This window comes from Macaca thibetana, chromosome 18 (assembly GCF_024542745.1).
Source record: "Macaca thibetana thibetana isolate TM-01 chromosome 18, ASM2454274v1, whole genome shotgun sequence".
Classification (NCBI taxonomy): Eukaryota; Metazoa; Chordata; class Mammalia; order Primates; family Cercopithecidae; genus Macaca; species Macaca thibetana.
Genome location: NC_065595.1, coordinates 69,899,481 through 69,916,769, shown reverse-complemented (window position 1 = coordinate 69,916,769; position 17,289 = coordinate 69,899,481). Strand labels below are relative to the sequence as shown.

The 17,289-nt window shown below is 47.0% G+C and overlaps 1 protein-coding gene across 3 annotated transcripts in view; it reads left to right on the top strand.

The window, feature by feature from the left end:
• GNAL (G protein subunit alpha L) overlaps positions 1 to 16,511 on the top strand; it is a 199,485-nt gene extending 182,974 nt beyond the window's left edge. For all 3 annotated transcript variants that reach the window (XM_050767384.1, XM_050767386.1, XM_050767385.1), the window contains exons 7-12: positions 1,449 to 1,522; positions 4,069 to 4,127; positions 5,136 to 5,256; positions 8,231 to 8,361; positions 10,678 to 10,745; positions 14,997 to 16,511. In XM_050767384.1, coding sequence (XP_050623341.1) covers positions 1,449 to 1,522; positions 4,069 to 4,127; positions 5,136 to 5,256; positions 8,231 to 8,361; positions 10,678 to 10,745; positions 14,997 to 15,143 — 600 coding nt within the window. In that variant the 3' untranslated portion in view covers positions 15,144 to 16,511. The remainder of the gene's footprint in view (positions 1 to 1,448; positions 1,523 to 4,068; positions 4,128 to 5,135; positions 5,257 to 8,230; positions 8,362 to 10,677; positions 10,746 to 14,996) is intronic.
• Positions 16,512 to 17,289: the final 778 nt, after the last annotated feature.

Sequence of the window (17,289 nt, the reverse complement as noted above, 5' to 3'; positions counted from 1 at the left end):
TAGTCTCAAACTCCTGACCTCAAGTGACCCACCTGCCTTGGCCTCCCAAAGTGCTGGGATTATAGGCGTGAGCCACTGTGCCCAGCCCACTCCACCAATTTTTAAATAGCAGAGAGGGAATCGTGCCCCTTCGACCCTCAGGCAGCTGCAGAGACTTGGAGAGCCCCTGGATTGATCAATTCAGGAGCCTTCAGGTGCTTCTAGAGCCAGTGAACCCCAAGGAAGTTAGAGGAGTCTCTCTGTTCAAACCACACTCTCCAAACTTCCCCCAGAGTCTGTATTCCCTGCAAGGCCTTGGCCCTGGGCCCCCAAGGTGGAAAGTCTGAGGCCTGAGCTTCTGTCTCTCCCATAAAGTTTCTCTCTCTCAGGCTGATCCTGAGAGTTTGAAATTATCTGACAAAGCAATGGAGGCTTCCTTGTCTTGAGTCAGTCCCTCAACTAACTCACCTGTCCTAAACAGTTCTCATTATACTAAAATGGGAGGACCACCTCCCATGTTCCAGAATTATTACAGAGTGGCTGCTTCCTTAAAAGCACATGGATTTGGTGGTCAGAAAAAAAAAAAAAACCCTGACATCTGCCAAATGTGCCAGGGATGCCAGCTTTGCGAGGCTGCATGGCTTTCTCGTCCCCTCGGGGTACCACATCTTTTACCTTGGAGGAAATAGAAATGTGCAGGGAAGAGAGAATAAATGAAATCAACTAGCATCCAGTTCATAAGGCTGAAGACTTCTGAGTGCAGAGTTAAACTTCCTTTGGTTTCTCACCCAAGCCATCGTGAGTCTCACCCAAGCCAACAGAGCACTGGCAGGGGGGTCCCTCTGGAATGCTGATGCCCTGACTGTGGTTGTCAGGTATATGTCAGTAAGATTCTTTGAGACATGAGTTTTTTTAAGTTTTAAAACAAATAGACAGTTATCAGGTCTCTCAGGGCCAAACCAACACATTAACTGTGGCTTTCTCTGGAGGATAAAACAACATTCGTCTGAGTTCTTTTTTTTTTTTTTTTTTTTTTTTTGAGACGGAGTCTCACTTGTCACCCAGGCTGGAATGCAATGGCACGATCTCAGCTCCCTGCAACCTCTGCCTCCCAGGTTCAAGCGATTCTCCTGCCTCAGCTTCCCAAGTAGCTGGGATTACAGGTGCCTGTGACCACACCTGGCTAATTTGTTTTTTCGTATTTTTAGTAGAGATAGGGTTTCACCATGTTGGCCAGGCTGGTCTCAAACTCCTGACCTCAGGTGATCTGCCTGCCTCAGTCTCCCAAAGTGCTGGGATTACGGGTGTGAGTCACCACGCTTAGCCAATTTTAGTTCTTAATTATTATTGTTTCCTGTACAGTGGAACAAATTATTTGAAAAATATTGCTGATGTATAGTTATACCCGGGCTTTACTTTGAAGAAGAACAGTCATGTAACCCAGCTTGCTTCCCTCTTCTTGTTCCCAGGACCTCCTCAGATGCAGAGTTCTGACATCTGGGATTTTTGAGACACGATTCCAAGTGGACAAAGTGAACTTTCAGTGAGTATGTCGCTAAGAGCCGCGTGGCCCAGGGCCTCATGAAGTCCCAGAGCCGAAGGGTTGTGAGGTTTAAGGGGCTTCATTCCTGAATGTGCATGGCTGCCCTTTCAGGTAAGGGCAGCTGGGGTGAAATTCTAACTCTAGCAAGACTTGAAGTGTTGATTTTACTGCCTACTTTAAAGCAGAAATGAGGACACCGGAAAGGAAGGCAGTGTCTGCCTCAGTTGTAGATTTGATTGGCTCTTTTTTTAGATCAGGAGACTCATGAAATTTTGATCTTCCAGATGCACAGTCCCAGTTTGAGAACTGAAATGAGCAGTTCATGTGTGTCTCCAGCCCATCTCTTGGGTTGCCCAAGTGCAAACTTGGCCAAATGAGCTTACTTTCTTCATTTCTCTCCCTCATGATAAGACGTTAATTCTCCGGCCACAAAGCTCTTTTTGTCCCCATAGCTGTGACCCTAGTCCTGCTCCATCACTTCCCCAGCCCCTAGACTCTCTCAGCAGGGCCCTGGCTGGTCTCCTGTCCCCTGGCTTACCCATTTCAGTCACCCTACTCAGTGCCACTAAATGAATCTTCCCATAGCATGGCCTGGATCGTGCTATTCCTCTGCTGAAAAAGGTTCGGGGCTCACTACTGCCTGTGCACCCTATGACCCAAGCCCTCCACCTGTGACCAGCCCCATCCCCAGCCCTGCTTTGTCACCTGCCACCTGCCTCACCAGGCTGGGCTGCTGTGAGGACCCTTCCAGTTCTCCCAGCTTTTCCTGCCGCCATGCCTCTATTCATCTTGTCCTCTGAGCCTCAGATGCCACCTGGGCTAAGCAAACCCCACAAATCTATCAAAGCTTCCTTCAGGCCAGGCATAGTGGCTCATGCCTGTCATCTCAGCACTTTGGGAGGCCAAGGCAGTAGGATTGCTTGAGACCAGGTGTTCAAGACCAGCCTGGGCAACATACCGAGAATCTGTCTCTACCAAAAAAAAAAAATTAGCCAAGCTTGATGGCGTACACCTGTGGTCCTAGCTACTCAGGAGGCTGAGGTGGGAGGATCTCGTAAGCCCAGGAATTCAAGGCAGCAGTGGGCCATGATTAGGCCATTTCACTCCAGTCTGGGTGTCTCTAAAAAAAAAAAAAAAAAAAAAGAAGCATCCAAGCGTCCCTCAAATCTCAGCCCATGGTGACCCCTTAGAATTCCCATTGCATCTACTATGCAGCCAGTGATGGTATTCTGCCCTATACCTTGCCCAGTCACCCTCAGCATGTCCAACTCGACTCTAAGGGACCTCAAGGGTGAGGTCCCTTAGAGCAAGAGTTTCATGATTTTCAATGTGTTCTGAGACTCCTGCAGTGCCTGACCTCTCCCCAGTGCACAGGTCACAGGCACCTACTTCCAGATTTCCCAAGAACCATTCACACGGCCAGTGTCAGGCTGGAGAAAAGCCGCTACGTCCGTCTCTGCTGTGAGGCGCACAGTGCGGTGTGGAGTTGGCATGACGTGCGGTTTTGCCCACATCAGAACCACGTCCCTGGCATAGTGGAATTATTAACAGTGAAGCTGTATCTCACATTCGTGATTTTGTTTGAAAGGATTCTGCTCATCAGCTCATCCATTTTCATCAAGTACCTCAGCGTGCCCCACGTGTGCTAATGCAAAGCGTACAGATTAAATTCTAATAGGATCAGCAACATACCCACCCAGGACAAAACAGTCTAGCCCGTGTGGTCCTAGGGCACATGCACTGTGTTTAGGGAGGGGAGAAATCTCAGAGCCAGGGACGCCTGCAAAGGTTGGAAGGATCCAGCAGAATCTGGGTAGGTAGAGAAACTCTCCCAGGGAGAAATGGCTTAGGCCACAGGGTGCGGTGAGCAGGGGCTATGAGAAGAGGGGCCTGGGCCTGGGCTGATGACGTGCAGGATGCAGCTGAGAAACTCTGAGAGAACTGGCTGAGGCCGCCTTGGCTGGGCAAGACCAGGAAGCAGCTCGGGCTGGGCAGAGCAGCCTGAACTGAATCCAGGCGTGATCCAGACCCAGTGCAGGTCACCAGGCAGAGGTGGCTAGAGATAAGATGCATGTAGTGTAGACAGATCAGCAAGGAGCCTTTCTCAATTCTCCAGGGGAGGGGACACAGTGTCCCAAGAGCTGGAGCAAATCATAGGAAAGATCTGCCCTGGGCACTTAGCTCATACTCAGAGAGGCATGAGTGTCTGAGCAAGTAACCTCTTGCATTACTGAGGTAGTGACCACTGGATTTATTAAGGACCTACTGTGGGACCTCAGACACTGCCGGCTGCTGTCTGCTCCATCCCTCACCCCTGTAGCCCCACTGTGGGGTGACTGAGGAGGGACTGCGGCTGAGAGAGGTGGAGCCACTTGTATTCCAGGATCACACAGGGAGTGATGGTGCAGGCCAGCCAGTGACCCGAGCCTGACTCAAGACCCATGTGTGAACGCTGGAAGCTGCTGATAGCCAAAGAGGAAAGCAAGCACGTGTGCGGTTGTTCCCTGCTTTCCCCAAATAATTGTGTTCCTCTTGCTCTTCCACAGCATGTTTGATGTTGGCGGCCAGAGGGATGAGAGGAGAAAATGGATCCAGTGCTTTAATGGTGATTTTTTTTTATGCTCTCTCAAGAAAATGGGAGTGAATTCTAACACTCAGCATTGCTGTGCTTAACTGTTTTTGAATTAGATGATCTCTAATCTAACTAGTATGTAAAGCATAGCATTTTATAGATTATGATGCTCCTTCCTTAGATACTAATCTCATTTAAAAAAGCATTTAAGGGCCAGGCGCCATGGCTCATGCCTGTAATCCCAGCACCTTGGGAGGCCAAGGAGGGCGGATAAGCTGAAGTCAAGAGTTCGAGACCAGCCTGGCCAATGTGGAGAAACCAGAGCTCTATTAAAAATACAAAAATTAGCCAGGTGTGGTGGCTCATGCCTGTAATCCCAGCATTTTGGGAGGCTAGGGTGGGTGGATCACCTGAGGTCAGGAGTTCAAGACCAGCCTGACCAACATGGTGAAACCCCGTCTCTACTAAAAATGCAAAAATTAGCCAGGTGTTGTCGTGCACGCCTGTAATCCCAGCTACTCGGGAGGCTGAGGCAGGAGAATCGCCTGAACCCAGGAGGCGGAGGTTGCAGTGAGCCAAGATTGTGCCATTGTACTCCAGCCTGGGCAACAAGAGTGAAACTCTGTCTCAGAAAAAAATACAAAAATTAGCCAGGCATGGTGACACATGCCTGTAATCCTAGCTACTAGGGAGGCTGAGGCAGGAGAATCACTTGAACCTGGGAGGCAGAAGTTGCAGTGAGCCAAGATCATGCCATTGCACTCCAGCCTGGGAGACAAGAGTGAAACTCCATCTCACAAAAAAAAAAAGCATTTAAGCATCCCAAATTTACGTGCTTCTTTTGGGCTGGGCTCTTCATCAAGTGCGTTACTGAAGCAACCAGTGGTGCGCACGGCGCACGTGCAGGCTGTTCTGTGACTGAATAGTCCTATCACTGAGTGAATGTTTTTGTGGAACTGAGTGGCTGCTGTGTGTGTACTTTCTTGCAGCTCCACAGCGAGGGTGTCTAACTGAGGTGCTTTCCTTTTTCTCCCCACCAAGATGTCACGGCTATCATTTACGTCGCAGCCTGCAGTAGCTACAACATGGTGATTCGAGAAGACAATAACACCAACAGGCTGAGAGAGTCCCTCGATCTTTTTGAAAGCATCTGGAACAACAGGTGACAAAAATAACAAATTCAGTCTCACCACTGGATTGCAAATTTTCTTTTGTTAAAAATACGCTCAGGCCAGGTGTTGCGGCTCACACCTGTAATCTCGACACTGGGAGGCCGAGGCAGGTGTGTCACTTGAGCCCAGGAGTTGGAAACCAACCTGGGCAACATGAAGAAGCCCTGTCTCTACAAAAAATACAAAGATTAGCCAGGCGTGGTGGTGCACACCTGTAGTCCCGGCTACTCAGGAGCTTGAGGTAGGAGGATCGGTTGAGCCCAGGAGGTGAGGGTTGCAGTGAACTGAGATCACACTACTGCACTCCTGCCTGGGCAACACAGCAAGACCCGGTCTCAAAACACACACACACCTACACCCACACCCCCCACACACACTCTTTACTAAATAAATCCAGAACTGTATGAAATATCTCTTTTAGTTCATCTATTGTATAGACATACTAAAAATGTGGAGTATTTTATTATTTTTTTTTATTTTATTTTGAGACTGAGTCTCGCTGTGTCGCCCAGGCTGGAGTGCAGTGGCGCTTTCTCAGCCCACTGCAAGTTCCACCTCCCGGGTTCACGCCATTCTCCTGCCTCAGCCTCCCCAGTTGCTGGGACTACAGGCACCTGCCACCACGCCCGGCTAATTTTTTGTATTTTTAGTAGAGGCGGGGTTTTACCATGTTAGCCAGGATGGTCTTGATCTCCGGACCTCGTGATCCACCCACCTCGGCCTCCCAAGTGCTGGGATTACAGGCGTGAGCCACCGCGCCCGGCCAGTGTGGAGTATTCTTTGATGAAGTTCTGATAGTGCTTTGTCAAGAAAATTTAGGTCTCTGTTTTGAAAGCCTAAGATTACATTCAGCCTTCCATATCTTCAGGTTCCATATCTGCAGATTCAACCAACCACAGATTGAAAATATTCAAAAATAGCCGGGTGCGGTGGCTCAAGCCTGTAATCCCAGCACTTTGGGAGGCCGAGACGGGCGGATCACGAGGTCAGGAGATCGAGACCATCCTGGCTAACACAGTGAAACCCCGTCTCTACTAAAAATACAAAAAAAAAAAACTTAGCCGGGCGAGGTGGCAGGCGCCTGTAGTCCCAGCTACTCGGGAGGCTGAGGCAGGAGAATGGCGTGAACCCGGGAGGCGGAGCTTGCAGTGAGCTGAGATCCGGCCACTGCACTCCAGCCTGGGTGACAGAGCGAGACTCCGTCTCAAAAAAAAAAAAAAAAAAAAAAAAAAAGAAAATATTCAAAAATAAATTTAAGATAGCAATACAACAACAAAAAATAATACAAGATTACAGTGGCTTACACCTGTAATCCCAGCACTTTGGGAGGCTGAGACAGGGGAATTGCTTGAGCTCAGGAGCTGGAGACCAGCCTGGGCAACATGTTGAAACCCCGTCTCTACAAAAAATACAAAAATTCATCAGGCGTGGTGGGGCACACTTGTAGTCCCAGCTACTTGGGAAGCTGAGGCAGGAGGATCACTTGAGCCCAGGAGGCGGAGGTTACAGTGAGCTGAGATCATATCACTGCACTTCAGTCTGGGCAACAGAGGGAGACTCCGTCTCAAAAAACTTAATTAATTAATTAAAATAAAAAATTGAGCAAGGAAAAAAATTGGACTAAAAAATAATACAAATAAGCAATACAGTATAACAAGTACTCGCCAGCTTTTACATTGTGATAGGTATGATAGGTAATGTGGAGATGATTTAAGCACATGGGAGGGTGTGCATGGGTTATATGCAAATACTACACCATTTCATACAAGGGAGCCTCCTCAGATTTTGGTTTTCACAGGGAGTCGTAGACCAATCTCCCATGGGTATCAAGGGACGATTCTGTATCTAGGGTTCGAAATAGGTTTTGTTTGGTTTTTAAAATTTAGGAAGTACCAGTTTAGGGGCCAGGAACAGTGGCTCATACCTGTAATCCCAGCACTTTGGGAGGCCAAGGCAGGAGGATCACCTGAGATCAGGAGTTCGAGACCAACCTGACCAAAATGGCAAAACCCCGTCTCTACTGAAAATACAAAAATTAGCCAGGCGTGGTGGTGGGCGCCTGTAGTCCCAGCTACTCAGGAGGCTGAGGCATGAGAATCACTTGAACCCGGGAGGTGGAGGTTGTGGTGAGCTGAGATTGCACCACTGCACTCCAGCCTGGGCAACACAGTGAGACTCCATCTCAAAAAATAAAACAAAAATGTTTACATTTAAAAATAAATAAAGTACCAGTTTAGGACATCCACTGATGACTAGATGATCTGTAAGATCCCTTACATCTCACAATCACCACATAATTATATTTGAAACTACTAGCATTGCAAAGTGGCATAAGTGATTATTTCAGAAAGGAATATTTAGCACACACACACATAATACATACATATATAGTTAGAAATCAAAGTTTCTTCTGAAGTATTTAGGAAGAAATATTACCAAGGAGAACAGGAAACTAAGTTTACCTTGTAAAGTTTTGGATTCTCAGAAAAATGATTTTCTATGAAATGTTCAACAACCAGCCTCAAATTTGTGGTAATAAGACAGTTAATAGGAAAGAAACAGGGCCAGGAAATACCAGGTATACAGAAGGATACTATAGAGTTATTATAAATTTATTTATATACACTATATGTGTAAGTGGGAAAATGACCACAGTCTTATAGGAAAAAACAGATTTTAAAATACTGTGCTCTTGTTTTTTGAGCATCATGTCAGTGCTGAAAAAGTTTTGGATTTTGAAGTATTTCGGATTTTGTGTTTTTGGATGAGGGCTGCTCAACCTGTACCTACATTTGTTTATCATTGTTTACAGATGGAATGAGGATACTGGTGTACTGAACTTTCTTGAATCCTATACAATTTTAGGAGGATGATGGTATTCTTTAAATTTAGCAACTTCTATGTTAGAGGCGCTTTCATATACTAGTGTATGTGAACTGTGTTCGTTTATTTTTCCTTTTTCAGGTGGTTACGGACCATTTCTATCATCTTGTTCTTGAACAAACAAGATATGCTGGCAGAAAAAGTCTTGGCAGGGAAATCAAAAATTGAAGACTATTTCCCAGAATATGCAAATTATACCGTTCCTGAAGACGGTAAGATTTCAAAACACATTCTTATGATTGAGGAATAGAATTGTTTTATTAATAGTCCTGTAACTCTAATTCACATACTTCTGATGAATCTAAGAAATTCACTTGATTTAAAACAATTCTGGGCCGGGCGCGGTGGCTCAAGCCTGTAATCCCAGCACTTTGGGAGGCCGAGACGGGCGGATCACGAGGTCAGGAGATCGAGACCATCCTGGCTAACATGGTGAAACCCCGTCTCTACTAAAAAATACAAAAAACTAGCCGGGCGAGGTGGCGGGCGCCTGTAGTCCCAGCTACTCGGGAGGCTGAGGCAGGAGAATGGCGTAAACCCGAGGCGGAGCTTGCAGTGAGCCGAGATCCCGCCACTGCACTCCAGCCTGGGCGGCAGAGCGAGACTCCGTCTCAAAAAAAAAAAAAAAAAAAAAAAAAAAACAATTCTGTTTCTACTGCCCATATCCTAAAGTACTGGAGTGTTAAAATGTCCTATTTAGGGCCGGGCGCGGTGGCTCAAGCCTGTAATCCCAGCACTTTGGGAGGCCGAGACGGGCGGAACACGAGGTCAGGAGATCGAGACCATCCTGGCTAACACAGTGAAACCCCGTCTCTACTAAAAAAATACAAAAAAATAGCCGGGCGAGGTGGCGGGCGCCTGTAGTCCCAGCTACTCGGGAGGCTGAGGCAGGAGAATGGCGCAAACCCGGGAGGCGGAGCTTGCAGTGAGCTGAGATCCAGCCACTGCACTGCAGCCCGGGCGACAGAGCGAGACTCCGTCTCAAAAAAAAAAAAAAAAAAAAATGTCCTATTTAGGATCCAGTTTGTAAATGTTTCCGAGTTTGACTTTCCATTGAAACTGTGCCGCCGAAGAAAGAGCCGTTTTGGGGTGTGATGTGTCATGCTGCTGTGAGCTCTCCCTCTAGAGCCTTTGACGGGGTTGGACATGACAGGGGCCTCGTTAGTCCTTGATACAGATGTTCTCACTTCACCCTCCGATGACCCCGCAGGGTAGTTTCTATTCATCTTTCCCGTGGAAAGAGAGTCTGAGACAGAAGAGATAATGTGTTCAAAGCCACACGGGTAGAGTCATGCAGGCAAGGCAGTCCTTGCACCCTTTGTCCCCAAGCCCGTGCTGGCAGCAGCCACGCTTACCTGCTCCTATCTCTAGCCTTGCTGTGGCTGCAGCCTTGGGGATTTCCAGCAGGGCCAGCAGCCACCCCCGGCTGCCTGAGACTGAGGGGTTTCCGGGGCACGGGACTGTCAGTGCTAAAGCTGGGAAGGTAGACTAGGAAGAGATGGTCACTCCATTTCCAGTCGCTGACGCTTCAGTTTCCAGTGAACACTAGGTCTACCAGAGGCCCACAGGAGTGATTTAAGGTGAAATAGCACCGCTTTCTACATCTTGAATTCCAAACTAGAAAACGCAGAATAAAAGAGACTTTCCTGGAAAATATAGTTAAGATTTGGAAAATCTACTTTTTATCCTCAATGAAGAAGGAAAAGAAAACTTGCATTTGTCATTAAACTTTCTTGCTCCTTATGTTCAATGTTCTTTTCTCCTTCATGGGAGAGGCATTGTATAAATATATTCATAGTAAAATCCTGACCCATGTGGGGCATGCCAACAAAATCCTGCTGCCATCACCTGAGTCAGAAAGACCTGAAAAAAAATCCTACCGCTACATATTTCCTTATAGGAATAAGGCCGGGTGCGGTGGCTCACGCCTGTAATCTCAGCACTTTGGGAGGCCGAGACGGGCGGATCACGAGGTCAGGAGATCAAGACCATCCTGGCTAACACAGTGAAACCCCGTCTCTACTAAAAAATACAAAAAGCTAGCCGGGCGAGGTGGCGGGCGCCTGTAGTCCCAGCTACTCGGGAGGCTGAGGCAGGAGAATGGCATGAACCCAGGAGGCGGAGCTTGCAGTGAGCTGGGATCCGGCCACTGCACTCCAGCCTGGGCAACAGAGCAAGACTCCGTCTCAAAAAAAAAAAAAAAAAAAAAAAAAAAAAAAAAACTAGCTGGTCATGATGGTGGGTGCCTGTAATCCCAGCTACTGGGGAGGATGAGGTGGGAGAATCGCTTGAACCTGAGAGGTGGAGGTTGCAGTGAGCCAAGATCACACCACTGGGCAAGAGAATGAGACTCCGTCTCCAAAAAAAAGAAAGAAAACAAAAGTACATGTTTGTTTTTGTCTAACTATACATGTATTTTAATGCTGTGAATATACAGCAGTCCAACATTGAAATTCCTTCTGTGTTTTCATAGAGTTGTATCTTTGTTTCATGTTGCTTAAGTAAAGTTGCATTTGTCATTTCTACAGCAACACCAGATGCAGGAGAAGATCCCAAAGTTACGAGAGCCAAGTTCTTTATCCGGGACCTGTTTTTGGTAAGCCATTTTGTTAACCTTTGTTTTTTTACCTCCATTCTTAATCTTTTGTTTCTTGCAGTATGCAGATTACTTACTCTTTGATTTAATCTTCGTTAACATTACGAGAGATGAGAAAGGGTATGTTACTTTCATTTCACAGCTGAGCACACCGAGGTTCAGAGAGGTTAGATTTCTCACCCAAGGTCACACAGCTTCCAACCAGCAGAGCCCGGGTGAGAACACAGCATCCCAGGGAATGGTACTTGGATGGGCTACACTTCATTCACTTCTTGTATTTTCCAAAAAGGACAGCGTCCTTCAGCAAAGTCCAAGCGCCCATACTCTTCCTCCACCCAAAAGCACTAACAGGCTGATGGTTTATGTAAAAACAGGTGTGCTCAAATTCAGATACTTTTTCTTCAGCTTTTTGAGATTTTGAGATTATTTTTGAGATATAGTTGAGATTATATTTGGGATAATTTTGAGATTATTTCAAACTTACATATGAGGCGGAAGATTTGTACAAATAACTCCCATATACTCAGACCAGGTGCAGTGGCTCACGCTTGTAATCCCAGCACTTGGGAGGCTGAGGCAGGTAGATCACCTGAGGTCAGGAGTTCGAGACCAGCCTGGCCAACATGGTGAAACCCCGTCTCTACTAAAAATACAAAAAATTAGCTGGGTACAGTGGCGGGCGCCTGTAATCCCAGCTACTCTGGAGGCTGAGGCAGAAGAATCACCTAAAGGCAGGAGGCAGAGGTTGCAGTGAGCCGAGATCACACCACTGCACTCCAGCCTGGCCGACAGAGCGAGACTGTCTCAAACAAAACAAACAAACAAAAAAAACTCCCATATACTCTTTACCCAAACTGACCAACTGGCAAAAATTTGCCACATATGCTTTATCTATATTATTTTCTTTGAAATAACCTACAGTGGATAGCTAGCTGTGAGTTTTTACTCGCTTCAAACTATTACATGCCAAGGTATTCCCAAGAGCGTGTTCCCGGTAGTAGTCCAGGCGCACTTAACATGTGTGGATAAGGTCTCAGCCCCGGGAGCACTAGGGCTGATACTCGGCTCTGAGGCCTTTCCATGGGGACTGGCACTCCAGCCTGGCCTTTCACCGCCCTTTTCCCAGCCACCCCTGTGGGATGACTCCTGAATCCTACAGTGAGTTAGAAAGTAACAATGAAGAGAAACCAAGGCCCCAGGGTGAGTTCAGAGGACAAGAGTTCCCCCAGACGTGCATGGCCGTAAGTGCATGGCAGCACCGGAAGAGCTTGTGCAGCTGAATAAATCTGGGATGTGCTGTGTTAAATACAGCGTGGGAGGTTCCTCTGCCTCTCTGAGACTGTCAGATTCTCAGAGCCTTTACTTAAGGTCAATTAATGTGCATTGCAAATCTCTTCAATAAGGAGATTTAGTTTGTAATAGATCAAGGAATCCCTTAATTTTAAGGAGCATTTTGTAAGACCATAACATATAAAGACACAAAAAAATGGTTTTCTAATGAGAACTAAATGTTAATTAAGCATGCATATGTTGGGCATTTAAATGAAGATTAGAAACATCCAGGCCGGATGCAGTTGCTCATGCATGTCATCCCAACACTTTGGGAGGCCAAGGCAGGTGGATCACCTGATGCCAGAAGTTCGAGATCAGCTAGACAACATATCAAGACCTCGTGTCTACAGAAAATTTTAAAACGTTCCTGGCTATGGTGGCACAGGCATGTAGTCCCAGCTACTCAGGAGGCTGAGGTGGGAGGATTCCTTGAGCCCAGGAATTTGAGGTGGCAGTGAGCTATGATTATGCCACTGCACCCCAGCCTGGGTGACCCCAGCCTGGGTGACAGCAACACTCCATCTCAAAACAAAAACCTATTTGAAGCAACGCGCTTTGCAATGACTCCATTCCCTTAATTTTAAGGCTCTAGACAGGGACAAATAGTCACACTATTACAGAAGAAAGCCTTTTTTGGTTTATTTGGGGCATTGCCTCGCAGTGTCACCCAGGCTGCCTGGAGTGCAGTGGCAAGATCATAGCTCACTGCAGCCTCCAACTCCTGGGCTCAAGCAGCCCTCGTGCCTCAGCCTCCTGAGTAGCTGGGACTACAGGCACACACCACCACACCTAGCTAATTTTTACATTTTATAGAGATAGAGCCTTGCTATGTTGGCCAGGCTGGTCTCGAACTCCCTCGCCTCAAGTGATCCTCCTGCCTCCACCTCCCAAAGTGCTGGGATTACAGGTGTGAGCCACTGCACCCAGCCAAAAGCCTATTTTTCATTCATTCACTACACACTTACTGTGCGTGTGCCAAACACCTCACCTGGTGCTTTGGGATTAAAAAGATATATAACCTACTCATTTCAGTGTCCATACATTTTTCTTTTAAATGCTTGAGGGAAGCCTGACTATTGCTAAAGTAAGTCTGTCCCCCGTGAGGAGTTTCATACCTCAGGACATCTTCAGGACACCCTTTCCGTGGTCTGAGCAGCTGTCTAAAGGCTGTTTCCCAGGATGCCTTGTCGAAAAAGGAGTGGAGGGGATGAGGAGGCGGCCCAGGGATTCCCGTGGCACCAAGGAAGAAGGCGAGCTTCCACAGGACCTCTGTCTAAGTCTGCCTGGGCTGCCATAACAAAGTGCCCCAGAGGCTGAGTGTCAAACAGCAGAAATGTATTTCTCACAGCTCTGGAGGCTAGACGTCTGAAATCAAGGTGTGGGCAGGGTTGGTCCCTTCAGAGGCCCCACCCTTGGCTTGCGGCCGCCTTCTCCCTGTGTCTCACAGGGTCTTCCCTCTGCACACGGCTGCATCCTCCTGGTTTCCTCTTCTCTCTAGGACACCAGCCATACTGCATTAGGGCCCACCCTAATGACCTCATTTTATCGTAATTGCCTCTGTAAAGCCCTTATCTCCAAATATAGTCACATCTGAAGTGCCGGGGGAACACAGTTCGGCCTGTAACAGCCTGTCCCCACACCCCCAGCACTTAGCTTCACAGTGCACATGAGCACATCACTGAGGTGTCCCCACAAACCATGACTCGTAGTGTCTAACCCTGTTTCCCAGGTACTTGACAACAGATCACTTTTCTCCCAGAAGGCAGCAAATGTTCCCCTGATAACCAGGGGACACCCTGCTTAGCAGATGCTAAACTGCCCCTGTGTGGAGGCGGCCACGGGGCCGCTGCACTGTCCAATACAGAACCACTGGGCACAATATGGACATTTAATTAAAACTAGCTGGCAGAGCGTGGTGGCTCACACCTGTAATCCCAGCACTTTGGGAGGCCAAGGCGGGCGGGTCATGAGGTCAGGCGTTCCAGACCAGTCTGACCAACATGGTGAAACCCCTTCTCTACTAAAAATACAAAAATTGGCCAGGTGTGGTGGCACACACCTGTAATCCCAGCTACTCAGGAGGCTGAGGCAGGAGAATCGCTTGAATCCAGGAGGTAGAGGTTGCAGTGAGCCAAGATGCCGCCACTGCACTCCAGCCTGGGAGACAGAGCAAGACTCCATCTCAAACAAACAAAAAAACAAACAAACTAGCTAATTAGGCTGGGCACAGTGGCTCATGCCTGTAATCCCAGCACTTTGGGAGGCCGAGGCAGGCAGATCACTTGAGGTCAGGAGTTTGAGACCAGCCTGGCCAACATGGTGACACCCCGTCTCTACTAAAAATACAAAAATTAGCCGGGCGTGGGCATGGTGATGGATGCCTGTAATCCCAGCCACTCAGGAGGCTGAGTCAGGGGAATCCCCTGAACCTGGGAGGCGGAGGTTGCAGTGAGCCAAGACTGCACTACTGCGCTCCAGCCTGGGCAACAGAGCTAGACTCAGTCTCAAAAATATGTAAATAAATAAATAAAATAAAATTAGCTAATTAGAAATCAGCCCCTCGGTGGTATCAGCTAGATCATGACTATCAACTAGATAGTGACTAGACAGGGCAGATAGAGGACATTCCCATAGACACAGAAAACTCTGTTCAGACCTTCCTTTCTGGAAGCTCCTCCCTTGACTTGCCTGCCCGGGGCTTTCTCTGACTTCAGCCTCCTGGGGGCAGTGATAAGGGTAAGGTTATCTGGGTCCTCAGCTGATGCTTGCATTGAGAGGGTTCCTGCCTCTAAGTGCTCCCATGCGAAACAAGCAGGCCACCATCACCAAAGCCTCCGGCACCTGCTCAGTGTGGCCTAGTTCTTCCCCGAGGTGCGTGCCGGGGCCGCGCAGGGCTAGTGCACACGCTCTCTCTTGCAGAGGATCAGCACGGCCACCGGCGAAGGCAAACATTACTGCTACCCGCACTTCACCTGCGCCGTGGACACAGAGAACATCCGCAGGGTGTTCAACGACTGCCGCGACATCATCCAGCGGATGCACCTCAAGCAGTACGAGCTCTTGTGAGGCTGCTGCTGCCACCCCGCGATGGAGCGGCGCCCCAGACCGCCTGACTGCCAGCCCTGTGCCATGGTAGGAGGCAGGGTCTCTAGTTCCATCTCGCTGCCGTCTGTCCCGTTCTGTGTCGACCACCAAGCCTCTGGCTACCTCTGTCCCCTCAGGTTTGGTTGTGTAGCTTCTGTTGTCATTGAATACAACCTTCCGCAGCATCCCACCCCCAAAACCACCGACTCTCATTGCTGACACTGCAGCAGAATCTCTCCGGGTGGGAGCCCCTTTATTCATTCTCCCTTTATTGATTCATCGAGGAGAACTTGGTAGATGGGGAGAAAACGCAGTTTGCTTTCCCACATTGTCAAGCGTGACCGCAAGAGCGTACGTGCAGTGCCCTGAGCCGCGGCCCTCTCTGATTTTCCCTTTATGAAGCTGCAGGTTGACGAGCGATGGTCCCTTCCCATCGGCCTTAGCCCTAGACTTAGAGTCGACCCCAAGCGACAGAGTGACCAGAAACCCTTTTACAGTCACATTCAGAGTCGCTCCTGGCCTCAGGCATTTGAATTAGAGCTACTTTGAGCCTCTTACATTTAGGCAGAAAACCTACCACATTCACTACTGCAAAATCTGTCTTGTGTAAAAATGATTCTCTAAACTTTCACTATACTTAGGCATAGTCTTCTTTCTCAGATTCTTTTTGTTGTTGTCCCTATTGCTGGTTTATTATACTGTACAGACCACAAAATGTAATATTCTTTTGTATAACTACTAAAGAAAAATCCTTGTAGATCTTTGTGCCTTTACCATGGCTATCTATACCTGTACATGAAATGTGTTTGTATTGTGCTAAAGAGCTTAATGTCAACATTACCTGCTGCTTATTCTGAAAAAAGGAATGAATGGTAGCTGTAGAATTTAGGATATTTCATAAGGTTGGCACTTTATAAAATACTCCCTGATTTAAAAAATTATAAGTTATACACATTAATCATCCACATTCTACCAACAGTGTTGTACTAACATCACAAACTGTTGCAACCACCTGCTTGCTCTTGTCTGAGCTGTAAAAACCTGAACTCAATTCAGGGGTACAAATTGCAATCTAATCTTTTCAGGGTACCAGAGACTTTTTTCTCTCTCTCTAGACACTATGTTTCCTAATTAGTCTGCTAATGAAACACTCCTTCAAGTTCCCTAGGTGGGAACAGGTCCATCATTCCCTTAGTCAAAACTCTGGACACAGGCTACATCATAGAAGTAAGCAAACAGTAAGAGAAAAATAAAACGTGACGTGTCAATGTTTGTGTCTGGCCTAGGAGAATAAGGATGACAGCTTCACTTGCCTTTTGAAGAAGAGACATTACAAAACCTTAATCTGAAGTATAAAGTCAAAAGATACGGCTCTTTCTCACACTCGCAAGATTTACAAATATAGCCTCAAACATTATGACACACGAACGGTATCTAGAAAGTAAGAACCGTTGTAGCAATGACACTTCATGTTCTATCTGCAGCCACAGAGTTGAGGGTAGTTTTCAAGGTCTAAAATAATCTGTAAAGATGTCCAAAGTTAAATTTTCAACAATACAAATCTAGAGAAGTGACAGCCTATTACTTCATTACTCTCCTTTTAGTCTTTAGTCTGTAATACTTTAAAGTTTACTCTAGAAATCAGCATTTTGTAATCCTTTATAAACTCATCCAGATTTAAATGCTACTTTTTCATGAAGAAAGGATGACAACTTTATAGACAGTCAGTGCAACACACACATATTTTATCTCATCACCGTCTTCCTGCCCTTCCCATCCACTGTCTCATAAAACCCTCAGCTGAACTAAGATAAATATAATAGAAATTATTTTCAGTTCCCCTTGCACTGTCAAAGTAAAACAAGAAAACTGAAAAGCTACACCCCCAGCAAGAAAGGGAAGTATGTTGTTGTATGCATCATCACTCAACAATTACCCGCTAACTAAATATCCTGTTTAAGAGTTTAATTCAAACAAGAGCCAGACTGTTAAGAAAAAAAAAAAAAAAATATAACTTTTATCTGGCTTACAATTATTAAAGCATTTATTTTCAGGTACCAAAAGCCATATCCCATTCTACTTTTCAAGTTTCTTTTGATCACTGACAGGCATTATTAGATGTAACAAC